We start from the raw sequence: 17,104 nt of genomic DNA on the forward strand, positions 1-17,104 counted from the left end.
GAATTTAGCTCTTACAGGCAAGATGTTTGCTATATATAGCATGAAGAAAAGTCGTTAGTTGGAAGCAGCTTAGCGCTGTGTTGGTGGGATAATAAGATTTAAAGTCCAGAAGAGGCCTTATGATTATCCAAGTTAAACCTCTTGTGTTGAAGATAGAATGAGGCTTGGCAAAGATTCTTTTCTTAACCAAGCTCCAGTCAGGATCCTCTGAGCTCTTTTCACCTAGGGCCAGTCCTTAGATATGTCCTCAAGAGCCCATTTTTTAGCAACAATCCTGCTAAGTGAGTTTAGCCAGAATCCCCACCACCCCTTACAATATCTCATTGTAGTCCATATCTGATCAAAGTCCTCATCCCCAACCATAACCCAGGTGACATCTGATCACCTCAGCCTGCCTTCAGCAAGAATCTTGCCAGTCAGCAAACAATTTCCATACCTTCTTAGTAATGTTCTATCCACTGATCCCCACCCTTCTCTTTGGCTTTGAGTTCCTACGTTTTCTTTGGTGTATTTGAAGTATGGCCTAATCTCCCATCTCTATTTCAAAACCTCATTACTGTGGTCCCTATACCTGTTGCAATAGTCCTGAATTATGTCTGCCTTGCCATTTTAAGAAATGTCAGGATGATTCTTTCTTTAACAGACGTAGAGAAGACTTTTCCAGGGTAACACTTTGAGTACATTTCAGAGTCAGTTCTTTACTCTAGATTCCAAGTTCACTGTTCTTTCCCCACCTGGTGCCGTCTTTGTGCCCTCAAGACTGTAGAATCAAGAAGCAGTTTGTTCTATAAAAATTTTTTATTTGTGTTAAGAAAAATGTACTATTGATAGTCTCTCGAGATTATGATATGTCTTCTCCCCTGCCCTGGGTAGGATAGGAGATCAGAATGACTGGTCATTTAACCTTACTTCTAGTGTCATTTAAGCTGATGCTAGATCCTTCCCTGGTACCAGATGCTAAAAGACTTTAGCATTCTGCAAATTGTGCCAGCATCTGAAGTATCAGGTATGTTTTCTAGGTGTGGCTCGCTGTTGAGTTGTGATTGGACATCAGCAGGTGTTTGAGAACATGTGAGTAGATTTAGACAGATTCATGTATTCATTAACCCTTGCAAATAAAAACAAAGCAAAAGAGTGCAGAAATCAGTAGATTTTCAGCGCTTACTTAGTACCATGTATGGTGCAATGCACTGGGCTGCTATAAGAAATGGCTTTTTGCTCTTGGGGAAGTATAGTTGAGGAAAATGTTACAGAATAAAAATAGTGTGATCACAATAGGATAAACACTAGAACAGTAAAATGCGTGAGGCAGTACAAGAACACAAAGGGAATGATGATTAATTCCCCAGTGAGGAAGTTGGAAGGAGGGTGATAATAGAGTTGAGAATAAAGATTAGAGAGAAATTTACTAAGTAAAGGAAATAGGGGGTAGAGATAGTTCAGATAGAAGGGAATGCTGTGCCAGAAACGTAGGCAATAAAAATTCAGGACATTCAGGAGCTGAATGAGGCTGGAGAGGAAGGGGCAGAGGAGTCAGTGGCTGGAAATGGGTCTAGTAAGGGAAGTTACACCCAGACTTTACAAGACTAAGCTTGAAAGATACAACTTCACTGTGTGTAGGCAGTGGGTGATTACTACCAGGCAGTAAGGTGGACAGATCCGTGTGGTTGATATATAGCCTGATGACAGCATGGAGATTGGTGGGAGGGGGAGAAGGTTGAACAAGAGCATCTGATTGGGGGATTGTTGTAAAAACGATGATGCGCTAGCCACTGCATTGGAATGAGGATGAGACGATCAGAGGTCTCAGTTATTTAGGAGATAGAATCATTAAGACCCAGAGACTAAGCTGGGTTCGAGAGATAAAGGCAATGATTTCTCTCATTGGCAGTGATTCCTAGTGCCTAAGGTAGACAGGAGACAGAAGATAAGAATTCAGTTTTGGGGGGATGCTGATTATTAAAGTTAGCGTAACCAATGACCATGTGGGGCCTGTAGCCTAAGGAAGGATTAGAAATACTGACGTTTTGTTTATTCAGTAAATGTGCCAAGTGTGCACGATGTGTAAGACGTTCTGTACATTTTGGAAGAAGACATGAAGGTCCTTTGTATTTTCATTTATATATATATATATTTTGACATTTCAGAATGCCTGTATCCTGTTAGGAAGTTTCCAACACGTTGTATTTTTTATCCTCGTAAATGCCCTGTAAGATTAGATTATCTGCATTTTTTTGAGTAAGAAATTTGAGGCTCCAGCAGGTGAAGTAACCTGCACTTGGTCATGAAACCAGGGATCTGCCCATCTAAGAATGAACTAGAGTTTGCTGTGCCCCAAGTTCATGTTCTTTCCTCTTCCCATAGCATTCTCTGAATTTCCTCGTCCTTGAGGACCTTATGTTGTGGTGAGGGAAACAGAATATAAGGAAACTAATCATGACGATATCAGAAAATCAAAGAGTACATTTCATGTACAGTATGTGCCTTGGGCGTACAACAGATGGGGAACTTTGTACTTGTGCAGAGAAATGTGCAGCAACTGGGAGAAGGCCAGTGAAGCCTTATCAGAGGTGAGGGTGGGTCTTTAATCCAGGCCTGGGACACTTGGCTTATAAAGCTAAGCTGTGGGCCAAGGCAGAAGCAGATTAAAGTTAGAAGGTGGGAAAATCAAGGGAGATTAGATTAGAAGGTAATCAAGGAAAAGGCAAGGGCAGATAGTTGCTGTTACTAGGAGAGCACAGGGCCGGAGTTGGAATGCAGGCACCCCTGGGGTCACCTGACCATAGAGATGATGAGTAGTCTTCTGTGGCTTTCTGAAGCTCCAGTGGGAGAGATTTCCTGAGTCTAGCTAAGGAAGGTGATGGCAGACAGAATGAGAACCTGATGATACTGGTCCTGAAAAGGGAGGGAGGTGTGTGGGGTGGGGGAGGGGAAGAGAGGCGGGAGCAGCAGGAAGCTTGGCTTCTTGAATCCACTTTTGGGTACTGGCTCTCCCTCCAACATGGGGAGAGAGGCGGGATGGAAAGAAAGGAGCCTGTGGATTGGTTGGCCTGCCTTTGTTCTCAGAGCCCTGGCTCGTGGTTTTGGTGCAAGGTCAGAGCACCCAAAGGAGGAACAGGTAGGCAGCAGGATCACTGGCATGCGGAACGAATGGTAGCCGGTCAGTGTTGCTGGCTCTTCCCCCTGATGCGCCATTGCTCCTGTGGGAAGCATCGGACTCTGCTGGGTGTGGCCGGTTTGGCTGTTGGATCCCATGAGGCTCCTGGATGCGCACTTCCTGCCTCTCTGAGGATCTTCTGGTTTCAGGCTCAGTAGAGGGGTGTGAAGGTGGTTGTACCTCAGGAGAAGGTCTGGCCTTTCTCCCTACTGTTCCCCCGGCAGGGACTCAGGCCTCTCCCCGCAGAGCTCTGGGAGGACAGAGCGCTGAGCACCGGAGGCAGCCTACCTGTCACCGCACCACTTCACAAAGGGCAGGAAAGTAGGTCTCTGAGAAAGACCGGGAACAAAGGGGAGCAAGCTTAGGTAGTAAGCAGATGCATTATTAGTCTAATTGCTGTTCTAAAATCAATGGGGCCTTTTATCTCAGAGGAACACTTTTTAAGCACTCATGTAATTTGGGAACAAAGATGCAGGTCAGGGTAGAGCTGGGCTCCTCTGGAAACACAATCCCCCATTAAAACAGTCTTTTCCTTTCTTTCTTCCTCTCTTACCTGCAGATCAACAGATTATGGCACCACCTATGAAAAGCTGAATGACAAAGTGGGTTTGAAGACTGTCCTCAGTTACCTGTACGTCAACCCCACCAACAAAAGGAAGGTGAGAAGGGGGATCACTGGGTCCTGAGTACTCCCTGTGGAGTGGCAGGGAAGCCAAAGGCCAAGAGTTAAGAAGAAGACAGTAGCCATGGAGTCACTTGCAGAATGTCTATTTTATGTCAAGAACACCATAAGCACTATAGTTCAAACAACTGCCTTGAGATAATAGTGACAATGGTAACAACAACAGCAATGGTAAAACTATGTAACTATTTTAGGAGCTTCTCTGTGCCAAGGAGGGCTTGTGCTGTGTGCTTTACACACTTTATCTCATGCAACCTCACAGTGAATCTCTAGGGTACAAATGATTACTATCCCCATTTTACAGAGGAAGAAACTGAAGCTCAGAGAGTTTAAGTAACTTTCTAGCCTAAAGCCAGACAGTAACAGATAGTATGGTGATTAACAGATCTGGGATTTGAGAATGGGTTGGCTTGACTCTGGACTTCCTAGGTGGTGCAGTGGTAAAGAACCGATCTGCCAGTGCAGGAGACATGTAAGAGATGTGGGTTCTATACCTGGGTCGGGAAAATCCCCTGGGTGAAATTGTATAAGGTCAGACTTTGCTCACAGAGACCTCTTGGAAGAAGGGGGCCTGGGTTCCACAGAATGACGGATGATTATAGAAAATAAGTGCTGTACGATCTGTTGGCTGTGGGGAGATGTGATCTTTCCCCAGCGAGGGGGGCACTCCTATTCAGAAACTTAGGCAGGCCTGGCCCCAGGAGATACCCCACAGTTACGAAAGGCCTTTTCAGGGTTTCTAATTTGCCAACAAAGGTCCGTCTAGTCAAGGCTATGGTTTTTCCATTGGTCATGTATGGATGTGAGAGTTGGACTGTGAAGAAAGCTGAGCGCTGAAGAATTGATGCTTTTGAACTGTGGTGTTGGAGAAGACTCCTGAGAGTCCCTTGGACTGCAAGGAGATCCAACCAGCCCATTCTAAAGGAGATCAGTCCTGAGTGTTCATTGGAGAGACTGATATTGAAGCTGAAACTCCAATCCTTTGGCCACCTCATGTGAAGAGTTGACTCATTGGAAACGACCCTGATGCTGGGAGGGATTGGGGGCAGGAGGAGAAGGGGATGACAGAGGATGAGATGGCTGGATGGCATCACCGACTCGATGGACATGAGTTTGGGTGAACTCCGGGAGTTGGTGATGAACAGGGAGGCCTGGCGTGCTGCGATTCACGGGGTCGCAAAGAGTCGGACACGACTGAGCGACTGACCTGGAAGGACTGGAGATGGCATTGCACTGCCTAGCTCTCCCCTTGTCATCTGATTTTACTCGCCAGTGGTTTCGCAAACCTTTTCTTTAGCGAGGTAGGCACAGGGGTGATCTTCAACCCATTGTTCAGGTGTCCCTGATTTCTGATTCCAACCTGGCAGAGTCCAAGCTGTGACTGAGAGCAATGATTGCCAGTGCTACTCAAAGCAGAGCAACTTGGACTCAAACCCTTAGCATCATAACCCAGGGCCAACCCTTCTCACTCCCACCTAGCTATCCCCAGTGAAGGGAGGAGCAGAATTGGTGACAGCCTCCTGGCTCAGCATTGGTGGCCAGCAGCACCTGGGAGTGTGCCCACCAGCCAGGTGCCAAAAACCTGGTAATCAGGATGACTGCATACATGCCTGTTCCTGGTTTTAGCTGAGTAGTTTCTCTCTCTCTTTTTTTTTAATCACAAAGGGTTGTCATTTTTCCATTTTTCAATATTGTTATTTGAATTATTGAATGTTAGACCTGGGAAGGATCATAGATTTCATCTGAACAAGCAGTTATTGATGGGTTTTGAACTGCAACTCCTCAGCAAATATGTTTAAAGCTCTAGATTTCCTCTTAGACACATACCCACCCCCCCCACACACAAAATTTTGCTAAGAATTTTTGGATGTTAATGAACACCCTTAATCCCATCTCTTGACCCAAGATGTCCATGGAGTCTTGGTTAAGAATCTTTCATGTATAACAATAGTCTTAATTTCCAGATGAGAATCTGAAACCAGAAAAACCCCCAAAGCCAGGTAAAAAAAGGAGCCAGAGTAAGAGCCGAGGGCTCCTGATGCTCAAGTCCAGGTTTTCTGGCTTCAGAGCATGTTTCGCTCCTTTTCCTTCCATACGGTCACAGCCCTGGGCTCTAAAATTAATGGTCTAGTCCTGACCTGGGAGCTTGAGGCAGCTTGCTTCATGATCTGGAATTTAAGCTCAGTGCCATGTCCATGATGGACACGTGATTAAACTTGACTGAATCAAGTCAGCCATGATCCATCTCCACTCTGCCTTATCCTTTTATTAAGAAGGAAGCTGAGTGCAACGGAAGACAAAGGTCCTTCCCATGTCGCTCAGATAGTCAACGGCAGGATGGGCAGTTTGTTTTTGACTCTCAACATAAAGCTCCTCCCACCCACACAGTGACTTGGGGTCAGGTGAAAGCACAAGGAGTGTCTGCACTCTGGGAGAAGAAAGAAGTAAGTGTTTGACACATGGCAGATGTCCTTCAGCAATGATCTCTCACCTATGTCTGGACCACAACAAAAGTAATCATCTCTTCATGGAGATGATAGGTCAGCTATCTTTGTGAGGATTTTCCTAAGGGGCATATGAAGAGTCACGCCTGTTTGCATCCATTCTGGTAGTCATCTGCCACATATGTTTTCCATTAGCCTCCTACTCATAACATATCTTTCAGTCTTCTGCCATTTTTCTCTACTCCTAGTTTATCTCTTCTTAGTGTAACCTACAGGTGGTCAGTCGTGTGGGAGACAAAGAGAGGATGAGACAAATGCTGAGGGTTAGAAAGGACATAAAGCTAGGCTTTGATGCCCACTGGGGCAGAAGGCACCTCCATTTCCCCATCCCAGAGATGATGTTCAGATCATGGGCTCTCTGGAACCATTTCTCAGAGGAATTATTGCCCAGTTAACAAAGGTTAAGCCAATCATGGGCTTCCCAGGTGGTGCTAGTGGTTAAGAACCTGCCTGCCTGCCAATGCAGGAGACATAAGAGATGTGGGTTCAATCCCTGGGTCAGGAAGATCCCCTGGAGAAGGGCATGGCAACCTTCTCCAGTATTCTTGCCTGGAGAATCCCATGGACAGAGGAGCCTGGTGGGCTATCATCTGTACGGTTGCACGGAGTCAGACATGACTGAGTGACTAAGCACGCACACACGCACATATGTTTTAACTTCGTAAGAAACTCCCAAACTCTTTCCAAAAGGCCATTTTGCCTGTGTTTTCAGAGAAACACCACCAAAACGCAGTTAAATCCCACGTAAGAGGCACTGCCACCCAGAAAGCTAAAAGTGCAGATATTTTCTGCACTCAGATCAGGAAGAGACAAAAAATAGGCTAGTGCCATGCATTTGCTGATTTATTTATTTTGGAACCAGAGATAGCAATTGACTTCATAAGGAGACTGGCTGATCCCAAAGTGCTTTCTGAATCATCCAGGGAGGGATGAAACTAAATTCTGTTTCATTTTATTGTTAAGTGTTTTTGATTGTATCCTGAGCCTCAAGATGTTGGCAATGCACAAATATTCTATGTGTTGACTTTCTCTTAACCAGAATGTTTAGGTTTACTAGACCTATGCTTCTCAAGCCACTCAGGAAAAATGATAGATGTAAATGAAAATACCCTTGTATACTTCTTTACTGGTCTAGTGACATGTGGGTCATTATGACCTTGTAATGCAACTTTTTAAAAAGGTTCTGTCTTACATGTATCTCAGAGTTTAAACCAGTGGTCATCTGAATTCTCATCTGTTTCAATTAAGCAAGATTCTTTTGATTCTCTCGGCATTCAAATTATCTGTAGCTCCCGTTGTTCATCAAGCGGCTAATGGCAGTAGTCTCTAGCAGATTTTTCAGTTAATCTTGTTGAAGTAGTGACTTTTCACCTAATGAGTTACTTATGTAACAGATGGCTACTGCTTTCCCTGGAGGCTGTGAGTTCATCAGAGTTCTGTCACCCTTAGCAAGACAGTAAAGTGTGCTCGTATTTATATAGTTGTTCCCAAAGCTAATTGTTGATGTCTTAATATTTTTTTGACAACATAAAATTTCCCAGTGTAGATAGCTAATAAGCTATTATGTTGAAAGTAGAAATATTGATGTGTGTAGAGTCTCCTACTAGTATTAATCTTAGTTAGCATTAATTGAGCATCTACTATGCTCAGATTCTTTTTAGGATCGTTATCTGTATAATTGCCAGTCCTCTCAACCACTTTAGAAAGCAGGCAAGATAAGGAAAGAGCCTTTCTGTAAATCACACCACGCTTGCTATACTTGTAAATGATGAGTCTTCAAGAGTCTTCCCAGGTTTATTTATAAATAAAGGTTTATTTGGGGGACGAATTTGGGGGACGAATTAGGAAACATCTGGCAATGCTGCTGCTGCTGCTAAGTTGCTTCAGTTGTGTTCCGACTCTGTGCGACCCCATAGACTGCAGCCCACCAGGCTCCCCCAGCCCTGGGATTCTCCAGGCAAGAACACTGGAGTGGGTTGCCATTTCCTTCTCCAATGCATGAAAGTGAAAAGTGAAAGTGAAGTTGCTCAGTCATGTCCAACCCTTAGCTATCCCATGGACTGCAGCTACCAGGCTCCTCCGTCCATGGGAATTTCCAGGCAAGAGTACTGGAGTGGGGTGCCATTGCCTTCTCCGTCTGGCAATGCTAGACTCCTTTAAAAGTGAAAGTGAAGTCACTCAGTTGTGTCCAACTCTTTGGGGCCCCATGGACTGTAGCCTACCAGGTTCCTCCGTCCATGGGGTTTTCCAGGCAAGAGTACTGGAGTGGGTTGCTATTTCCTTCTTCAGGGGATCTTCCCGACCCAGGGATCAAACCCAGGTCTCCCACATTGTAGGCAGATGCTTTACCATCTGAACCACCAGGGAAAAATGCTCCCTTAAGGAAGCTGCAATTTGGACTAGTTGTATCTAAATAGAGTATAGATGCGAAATGCTGGGAGCTACTTGAGTTGAAGTTGTTCTAGACCATCCTGTGGTGGCACCAGCATTGTTTTAATGGCATTGATCTGCACTAGTTGCATTTGATGTGATTCTGCATTTCTTGCTGTTTGCCTTTCTCTGATCATTTCCTGGGTGATGTCTGAGCCTGCCACTTTGAGCTTGAAGACCAGTGCATTAGTTTCTGATGCGTGTGTGTGAGGTTTGCCTCTGGAGGAGCCCTCTGTTCTGGTGGCATCTGAGCTCCAGCTCACAGCCTACCCTTCCCTTTGTAGGAGATAAACATCGCTGGGTTCCTGGAACTCATTATTGTCAGCTGACTCTGTCTACAGACCCATGCAGAATGACACATGTCAAGGTTAAAAGCCTGCATTTACCGGCACTGTGCTTTGTAAAGCAGGCTGAAGTCTTTGTGCCTCAACAAGAGAGGGGCTCAGCTATCATGGGTGTCTATTTAAGAACAAATCTTTGAGTGAATGGAGAAATGCAGGCGGGTTATGGCCTAATTGCTCTGGCTCGAAAGCGGCTGCCACCTGCAGATTTGGAAACAGTGTTTTGGAAACGACAGAGAGCACAGAAAGTCCTGACTGCCAGGAAATGTGATCAAATTGCTGCAGGGAAGAGGTGTGTGTGCCTGTGTGTGGGGATGGAGTGAGGGGGTGTGTGGGAAGGTGGCAAGCACTGATATCAGAAGAGAATGAAGACTTTTTTAACCTGAGCTCCTAATAAGTTCTGGGCACTGGGCTAAGCTCATTTCTACATTCAGTTTTTAGTGTTTCTTTTAATCCCCTGAGCCCTGGTAGTTTTATTCCCATTTGGCAGGTGAAGAACCTGAGGCTCAGGCAGATGAGCCATTTTCCTTCTCTAAAGTAGCTGGTAAGAGGGGATTCAGGATCTCTGCTCACCTCTGTCTGACCACACAGGCCATGCTCTCTACTCTGACCTGCTTCAGCTTGGCTGCCCCTGCCACAGGTACAAAGACCAGATTGCTTTCATCCCTGGATGCATAGTAACTCTGTTGCCTGGAGCTTTCTGCCCATTACTGTTAGAGGATTATCAGTTTCTTGGAGGAGGAGAGGAGTATTAGATCCTCCTTTCCTAATTGATTTACCAGTGAGAAGAATAATTACTTCCAGGCTACCCTGCAGAAATACAGTGGGAATCACCACTCAGATTTCTCTGATGAGCCAGCTGTCTCTGTCAAGCTGTTAAGAGGCATTGTATGTCTGATCAGATGCTGGTTATTTCCATGTCAGCTTCTCCATACAGCAGCATAACCCTGAGCTCTCTTTGACACAATGGGAAACCTCTAAACAAAACACAGAATCTTAAAATCTTGGACCCCCTGCTTTCCCTGACCATGTCTCCTGAGATTGCTGGAGGGTCAGGGAAAATCAGTTCTAAGGTAGTATGCTTTCCATTCACAGATATTAAAATCTCTTACACTAAAGCAAAGCAAAAGAGGAATGCGAAAAAAAGGAAGGATAATTTTAGTCTATTAAACCATCTGTTAAGTGTCTTGCTCTGAGCAAAGTATTTTGGCTGGGAGGTTCCACAGCTGCACGCATAGACCTAGGGTCTCAAATGTGAATGCAGACCAGGGCCAGACAGATAGTGCCCAGGAGAGGTGTGGGCCAGGTGGGGGCTGCCGTGGCCACTCGGTAATCTAGGCTCCTGGTGACTGTCCTCATGTGAGGAGAAAGGCTTAGGGCAGCCACACCGTCATTGTCACTGTTTCCTGATTTCCTTAAGAGATTTGTCTCTGCCTATTTGCTTATAAATTTATTTATTTTGAAATGTTTTACATAGGCTAAGATGTGGAGTTCAGTGTGTGGGACCTGGCAGGGTGTCCCAAATTTGCTTGAATCCCTTGGACCCAATTGGCCTCATGTGTCATATTCTGAGTAGTAAGTCTCCAGATAAAAAGCTGGTATTTAGTGTGGTCCTTGGGGCAACAGGATAAGGACGACACATAGAAGCTGCTCTTGTTGGGGCCCTACGGTGCTGCTTTTATGATCTGTGTGAGAGAGAAACTAAGCTGAGCAATGCTCACGGGGCCCTCCCTTTGACTCAAAGGACTCACATAGTAGGTTCGGCAGGGCAGAGGGACTTTTACATCAGGTAAGGGTAAGACCATTAGGACAGATGGAGGAGGCAGACATCTTCTTCAGGGTCCTGGTTCTCCACTTGGGTTACAGAGTGTTCTTGAATAAGTGAGCTTCCTCGCAGAGCATCTGCTGGGGTCCAGCCCCGGTGGATCCAGGGAATTCGAAGGTGGGGACGGAGTCGGCGTCCTGGAAAAAACTTATTTGATTATAGATATGGAGGGAGATTAGGAACAAATAGTGTAGTAGAAAAAGAGGCTGAATTCAGATGGGAAAACGGGGAGCGAGAAAAGACGACACGGGGGAATCAGTCTTTCCGGAAACTGATCCGATTTCTTTATTTTTCAGGTTTGTTTATATACCTTTTTGTTATACATAGGGATGAATACAGAGTCACGTGGGGGTCAGCAGACCTGACCCTTGTCACAATCAGGTGCTTCATATAAAATTATACAAAGGTCTTATGAGTTTCATCATCTTTTGGCCATGAGGTCTGCTGACATTTTATGGCTCTTTCTGATACCGGTCAGTTAACCAGAAAACTTATTTTTCCAGGGGTGATTTTTTCTTAAATTAATCAGGCACCACCCTCCAAATTATAGGGTGAGGGTGTAGTGAGTTACAATCAAGAAAGGAATTTACTTAACCTAAGGTTTAACATGATTAATCTTAAAGGTTAATACTTATTTTTCTTATATGCTAGTTATATTTATTATAAGGGCAGGAATATGGAGATTTAGCAGCAAATATTGGCTCAACAAATGTAAACCCTTCACCAATGTTCCCCTTAAGATCTATTTTGTTTTAAGATAGAGATAAAGTTACATTTTTGCATAGCAAGGACACAGTGATATAGTGATTTATAACAAAATACAGTGATCTTATAACAAAAGAGAAGATTCATTATCTCAGAAAGGCTAGCATTGCTAATATCAAAAACTACTATATTTCCTTTTCTATATTCCAAATACATTGATTAATATATTCCCAGGTGCCTAAGGATATGGAGGCCTGATGGCAATCATTGACTCATCAATGAAAAAAGCCCTATGCTAATACTCCAAACTCTCTGTGCTGTTTATGGCTGAGAGGCTGTCACACAAGCTAGTCTGTCAGCAGAGAGGTTTGACCTGAGACATCCTTGTCACACCCAGGGCAGGGAATCAGCAGTAATTATTGGCAGGACAAATGAAAAAACCCTTCACCAATATAATTCCTAATCATCCTACTAATACTATACTAATGATCTTCTAACTTCTCAAAAGAGTCTGTTTTAGAGAGTTTTAAAACATCCCGTGCCTATCACAGTTGGGAGGCTGTAAACAATCACATGCGGCCGGACGAGCCTGATCAGGCAGGCCAGAGAACCTCCAGAGTTCGTAAGTTGAAACACTCTAAACACGCCCAGGAATTTTTATTAACTGGAGCTGCAAGTTAACTCCTTTTCTGAGAGAAATGGTTATGGGGGAGAGCTCCCCGTAAAGTACTCTGGTTTTGGGGGTAGACGTTCGGGAACAGGGGGTTTCCTGAGGCTTGATAACGCCTTTGCGTATGCCAAGCTTCCTTCCTCATGACCTTTGCCATGGGCGGAGTTCCTCACGCTGGCCCCCAACAAGCATCCATTTCCTTAGTGGCTAGGGTGGGGCCTAAACTTTCTGAGGCTCCTTCCTGCTTAGATGGTCTGGCTGGCCACCAATTGGACTATGCCTCTCAGAGGGCTACATGATGATATGTGACGATCTGTGGACTTTGGGTTTGGTGGCAGTCAGGTGGGTAGTCCTTGGAAGGTGTGATCCCCATAGCTCTTGGATTTATGGCCATGTATTCAGGAAGATGCCCTAGAGAAGGGAATGGCTACCCACTCCTGTATTCTTGCCTGAAGAGTTCCATGGACAGAGGAGCATGGTGGGCTGTAGTCTGTGGGCTCACAAAAAGTCAGACACGACTGAGCGACTAACACTTTCACTTCATTGGCCAGCTAAGCCCTGTCATTCAGGCCAGGTCTTCTGAAGTCAGAGTTCCTTGTTCAGAAGGTGGCTGATTCCCTGCAACCTACTGTCTCTGCTGGTGGAACTCAAAACGGCAGCATCTTCCATGGCACAGTTGAGGAACTCCATCAGCATGAGCTGATGCAATTTTCATGAGCATCACTTTCTCAGCTAGGCATGCACAGCCCTCCTCCAGCAGGAAAGGGAGCTGGAGAAGCTGTCTGCATCTGTTCTGGCAACCCAGGGGCGAGGACACCGCATATCAAAATAGCAGGCAAGGGACGAGCTCTTCTGTGTCATACTTCTTCCTTCATAGCCACCTACTTCCTGCAGTCTCAACCAGGCATCTCATCTCTGTTGACCCTGCTTTCTTCCTTCAGAATAAGAAGCATAATAAGCTATATTTTAAAAGCAAATAAGAGAAATTCCTCTTAGAGCTAATATTTGTTTCTGTTTCGAAAGAATCTAAAAAAGAATGGATATATGTAACTGAATCACTTTGCTATACACCTGAAACTAAAAACACATTGCAAATCAATTGTACTTCAAATAAAATAAAAATTTAACAACAATAATAACTTAAAAACAAAAGTAACAAGTGTTTATGATAGTAATAAAATGGCAATAATAATGACGTTGATGATGATGATAAGAAGGTGAAATACCAGCCAGCAGCTTTTGAGAAGTTTCACTATGTGCCAAAATTATTCTTAGTGCTTTATATAAATTAACCCATTTAATACTTCACCAGGAACTGTATGATGTTGGTACTATCATTAGTCCATTTACAAACGATGAAAGTCTGACACCAAGAGGTCAGTGACCTATTCAGATTTGATTGCTGATGGTCACTTACCTTGGTCTAATGTGCTCATGTAACTCACTTTTACTCATGCTTAATTCTTAGACTCAATGTGTATCAGGGATAAAAGGGCCCTCAGAGACTGTCTAGGAAGGCTGTCACTAAACAGAAGAGACCACTCGGGAACTTGCCCAAGGTCATGAAGTCATTTGCAGCAGAGCCATGTTCTCTGCCAAGCCTGGAAGCTCTTGACAGCTAGAGCGCACAGATCTGATGGAGAACCCCGACTGGGTTCCACGGTGGGTGCAGGTGGGGAGCAGTTGGGAATATGTACTTCCTACCCATCTCAGTCAGTGTGTGTTACAAACTACAGGCTTCATCCAAATATCTATAGCTTGTCACATCTCTGGTCTCGAAGCCTGAGGGATATCTCAGCTGGAATTCTGTCTCAAATGAACCTGAGTGAGAAATCAAGGGTCTGGAATCCAGGCCAGCTCTAGCATGTTGGAAGCACAGAATGGTTGAAAAGTATGCCCAAGGCAAACAGTTATCAGAGAAATTAGACTGGGTCCTTCAGGGCAGAGTGTCAAGAAAAAAACAGATGGGATTTCTGGTTTAGGCCTCTCTCTGCAGTAGCTGGGGAACTTTGACCAAGTCACTTAAATTGCATGAGCCTCTGTTTCTTAAGCTGTAAAGTGGGGATAAAAGACTGTTTACTTGTCCCCTCCTCCTAGGACCATAATTAGAATAAAATGAGAAAGGTAGTATTGTTTTGGAGGAAACCAGCTACAGAAAAGGAGCCCTCAGAAGAAGCTGCCCCCCAGGACCACACCCTGGAATCCAGGTGCCCTGTGAGCTGGCTGTAGGGCTCCTGAACCTCCACTGCTGGGCTGCCTGCTTCTTGGCTTTGGTGGGGAGGAAGCAGATCCCAGAATCCTGGTTTTTTGAAAGCCTTACTTCCTGCCCTGTTCAGGAGGCACACCACCACCTGTGTTTTTCCAATCATCTTCCCTGTCTTTTAAAACCAAATCTGCTGCCTGCCTGAGAGAGATCGATTATTCTGCTGATGGAGAGAAATGGTCCCACTCTTGTTAATTCACAACCAGCTCGTTTTTCTTGCCTCATAAATTAACAGTTACTGAGAGGCTAGAGCAGTGTTTCGGGAGATGAGTTTAGGGGAAAATGTGTGAAAGGAAGGAGTGAAAAAAGGAGAAGAACGGAACTTGGACCAAACTGTCTTCATTTATAACTGATTCCAACTCCAAACCTTTCTTTTCTTGGTATGTTCAGAAAAAGAACCAGAAAGTAAAACCTCAAGAATGAAAGTGTCTAACTTCAGGGACTGAGAAATCAGGATAAAGGAAAGAAGAAATCAAAAGAGAGGTGAATCAATGAGGGGAAAGACACTGGTTTACAGGTTTCCGTTTGCCTTTGCAAGTGTGGCTCAACGACGGGGTGGATGTGAAGTGTGGTTCAATTCAAGCTAATCACTTAAAGGAAAAGAATCGAGAGTGATTCTTGGAAATTCACTCTTTAGTCACAAAGTCCCTTTCTCAGCAAATATATGCATGTGGTCCCCTGTATAAATTTCTGCAGTGTGCTCTAGCCAAAAATTTATTTAAAGGGTCATTAAAATGATTACTAGTTTTTTTTTTTCTTTTGCATTTTACTTGAAAATGGGAAGAATATAAACCTATAGCCTGGCTTCTCTCCAAAGTGCCCTTTGAGGTTTGCATTGAGTATATCATATTTTTAAAAATAAAGATATGATTTACACTAAGATTATTCATGCATTTAAGAGAAATAATAAAAATTAGCTCTTTACTGTACTTCATCATGATTTATGTTTGCCTAACCTGTTTGTTTTTTGTAATTTTGTTTTTGTTGGTTTTGGGTTTCTTTAGATGCATATATGCATCTATGTGTGTATAGACGATGTTCAACAAAGAACATCATGCACACTTTAGAAATAACTGGAAGAATTAATACTGTGCCGAACTTGAAGAAAGATGCTATCCTGTGGTACAGTCTGAGCCAGTGAAAGATAAAGGTGCAAATCAGGTAGACTTCTGGAATAAAGCTTGGGATTTGAAGAGGAGAGAAATTACAATCTCATAGGGGAAAGAGGGTTTGGAGGTCTTGAGAGGCATATTGTGTTTAGCAGTGTGGCAAGTCTGGAGAGGGATGGATGGGGCTAGATGTTGTAGACCCGTCGAAGCTCAGGAATGGAGTCAGAACTCGGTGCAAAAGGGCATGGGGAGCCATAGCAGGCTTCTGAGCTGGGGGCTGATAGTAAGAGAGCTGCGCATGGGAAAGGCTTACAAGAACCTCTTGGGCTGATGAGGTGCCCATGTCGGGCATCCTACTCCATCTCTTCTCCCTGCCCTGTCCTCCCCGGACCTTCTGGGTGTGTTTTCTGAGCATCACGGACAAGAGACAATTTTGCAGAGAGTCTGGGAAGCCAGGACGATATATTCTTCCTAATGTTCTGATGCACAGTTACATAGCAAACGGGTCTCACTGCCCCTAAGGTAGAGATGTCTGTGACAAAAACAGCCATCACCACCAGTGAATGAGATGACTATCGTTTTCTTTCTTGGTGTGCTCAGCCAAGCAGAGAGATTGCTCCTGGCACACATGCCTTGCCCCCAGCCTGTCCCCCCGTTACCAGCCCAAGGTCAGAATGATAGACATCAATGTTCAGCACACGCTCAGCTGGCAGGCATGTCCAGGCATGAGGGGCGAGCATCCTGGGATCCTCTGGCTGCCAAATAACTCCAGGGCAGATTGGGAGGAAGCAAAGCCCGGCCCCTGCAGTTGGGGTCAGACCAGCTAGTGCACGTGAGACACTGACCTCAGTGACAAACGGGCACCCAACTTGTGCTGGCACCTCCATGTGGAGAGCCCTGGGTACAGGAGCAGACAGACAGCCTGTCCCTCTACAGCATGAGCATAACCTGGAGGAATGGCCCAAGATGTCTTATGATGACCAAACTGAGGAAAGAAATGAACCAGAGAGGACAGAGGTGCGAGAAATGTACATGACGATCTCCCAGCTGTCAGAGTGCAGCTTGGTTTAGAAACTTACTCACTGTTCCTATTCCTCCCTAGTGCCCAGCAAGGAGCTCTGATATGGAGAAAAGGGCTTCAGAGTGCACTCCATGCCTGGCTGTGTGACCCTGGATGCACTGTTAACCTTCTCTAAATCATAGCTTTCCCATCTGTAGATGGGGCTCACAGTGGGGTTAAAGAAGCAAACCTCAGAAGGAAATAATTTACATAGAGTGCAAAGAGTAGATGTTCAACACTGCAACCCCCTTCCACCACCACCCTACTTAAAGGAACCTCAGTTTGGCTTCCCCTCTGCTCAGCAATGCCTCCCAGTTTCCAGGTAGCCCATCTCTGATAGCTGATTTTTTCATGGGAA

At 44.8% G+C, this 17,104-nt stretch overlaps 1 protein-coding gene across 1 annotated transcript in view; it reads left to right on the forward strand.

Moving 5' to 3' along the window:
* SORCS3 (sortilin related VPS10 domain containing receptor 3) overlaps positions 1–17,104 on the forward strand; it is a 650,006-nt gene that overhangs the window by 278,450 nt on the left and 354,452 nt on the right. Inside the window, exon 3 of the mRNA XM_052660938.1 lies at positions 3,717–3,816. Within this exon, the coding sequence (XP_052516898.1) occupies positions 3,717–3,816 (100 nt within the window). The remainder of the gene's footprint in view (positions 1–3,716; positions 3,817–17,104) is intronic.

Source organism: Budorcas taxicolor, chromosome 23 (genome assembly GCF_023091745.1).
Source record: "Budorcas taxicolor isolate Tak-1 chromosome 23, Takin1.1, whole genome shotgun sequence".
NCBI lineage: Eukaryota > Metazoa > Chordata > Mammalia > Artiodactyla > Bovidae > Budorcas > Budorcas taxicolor.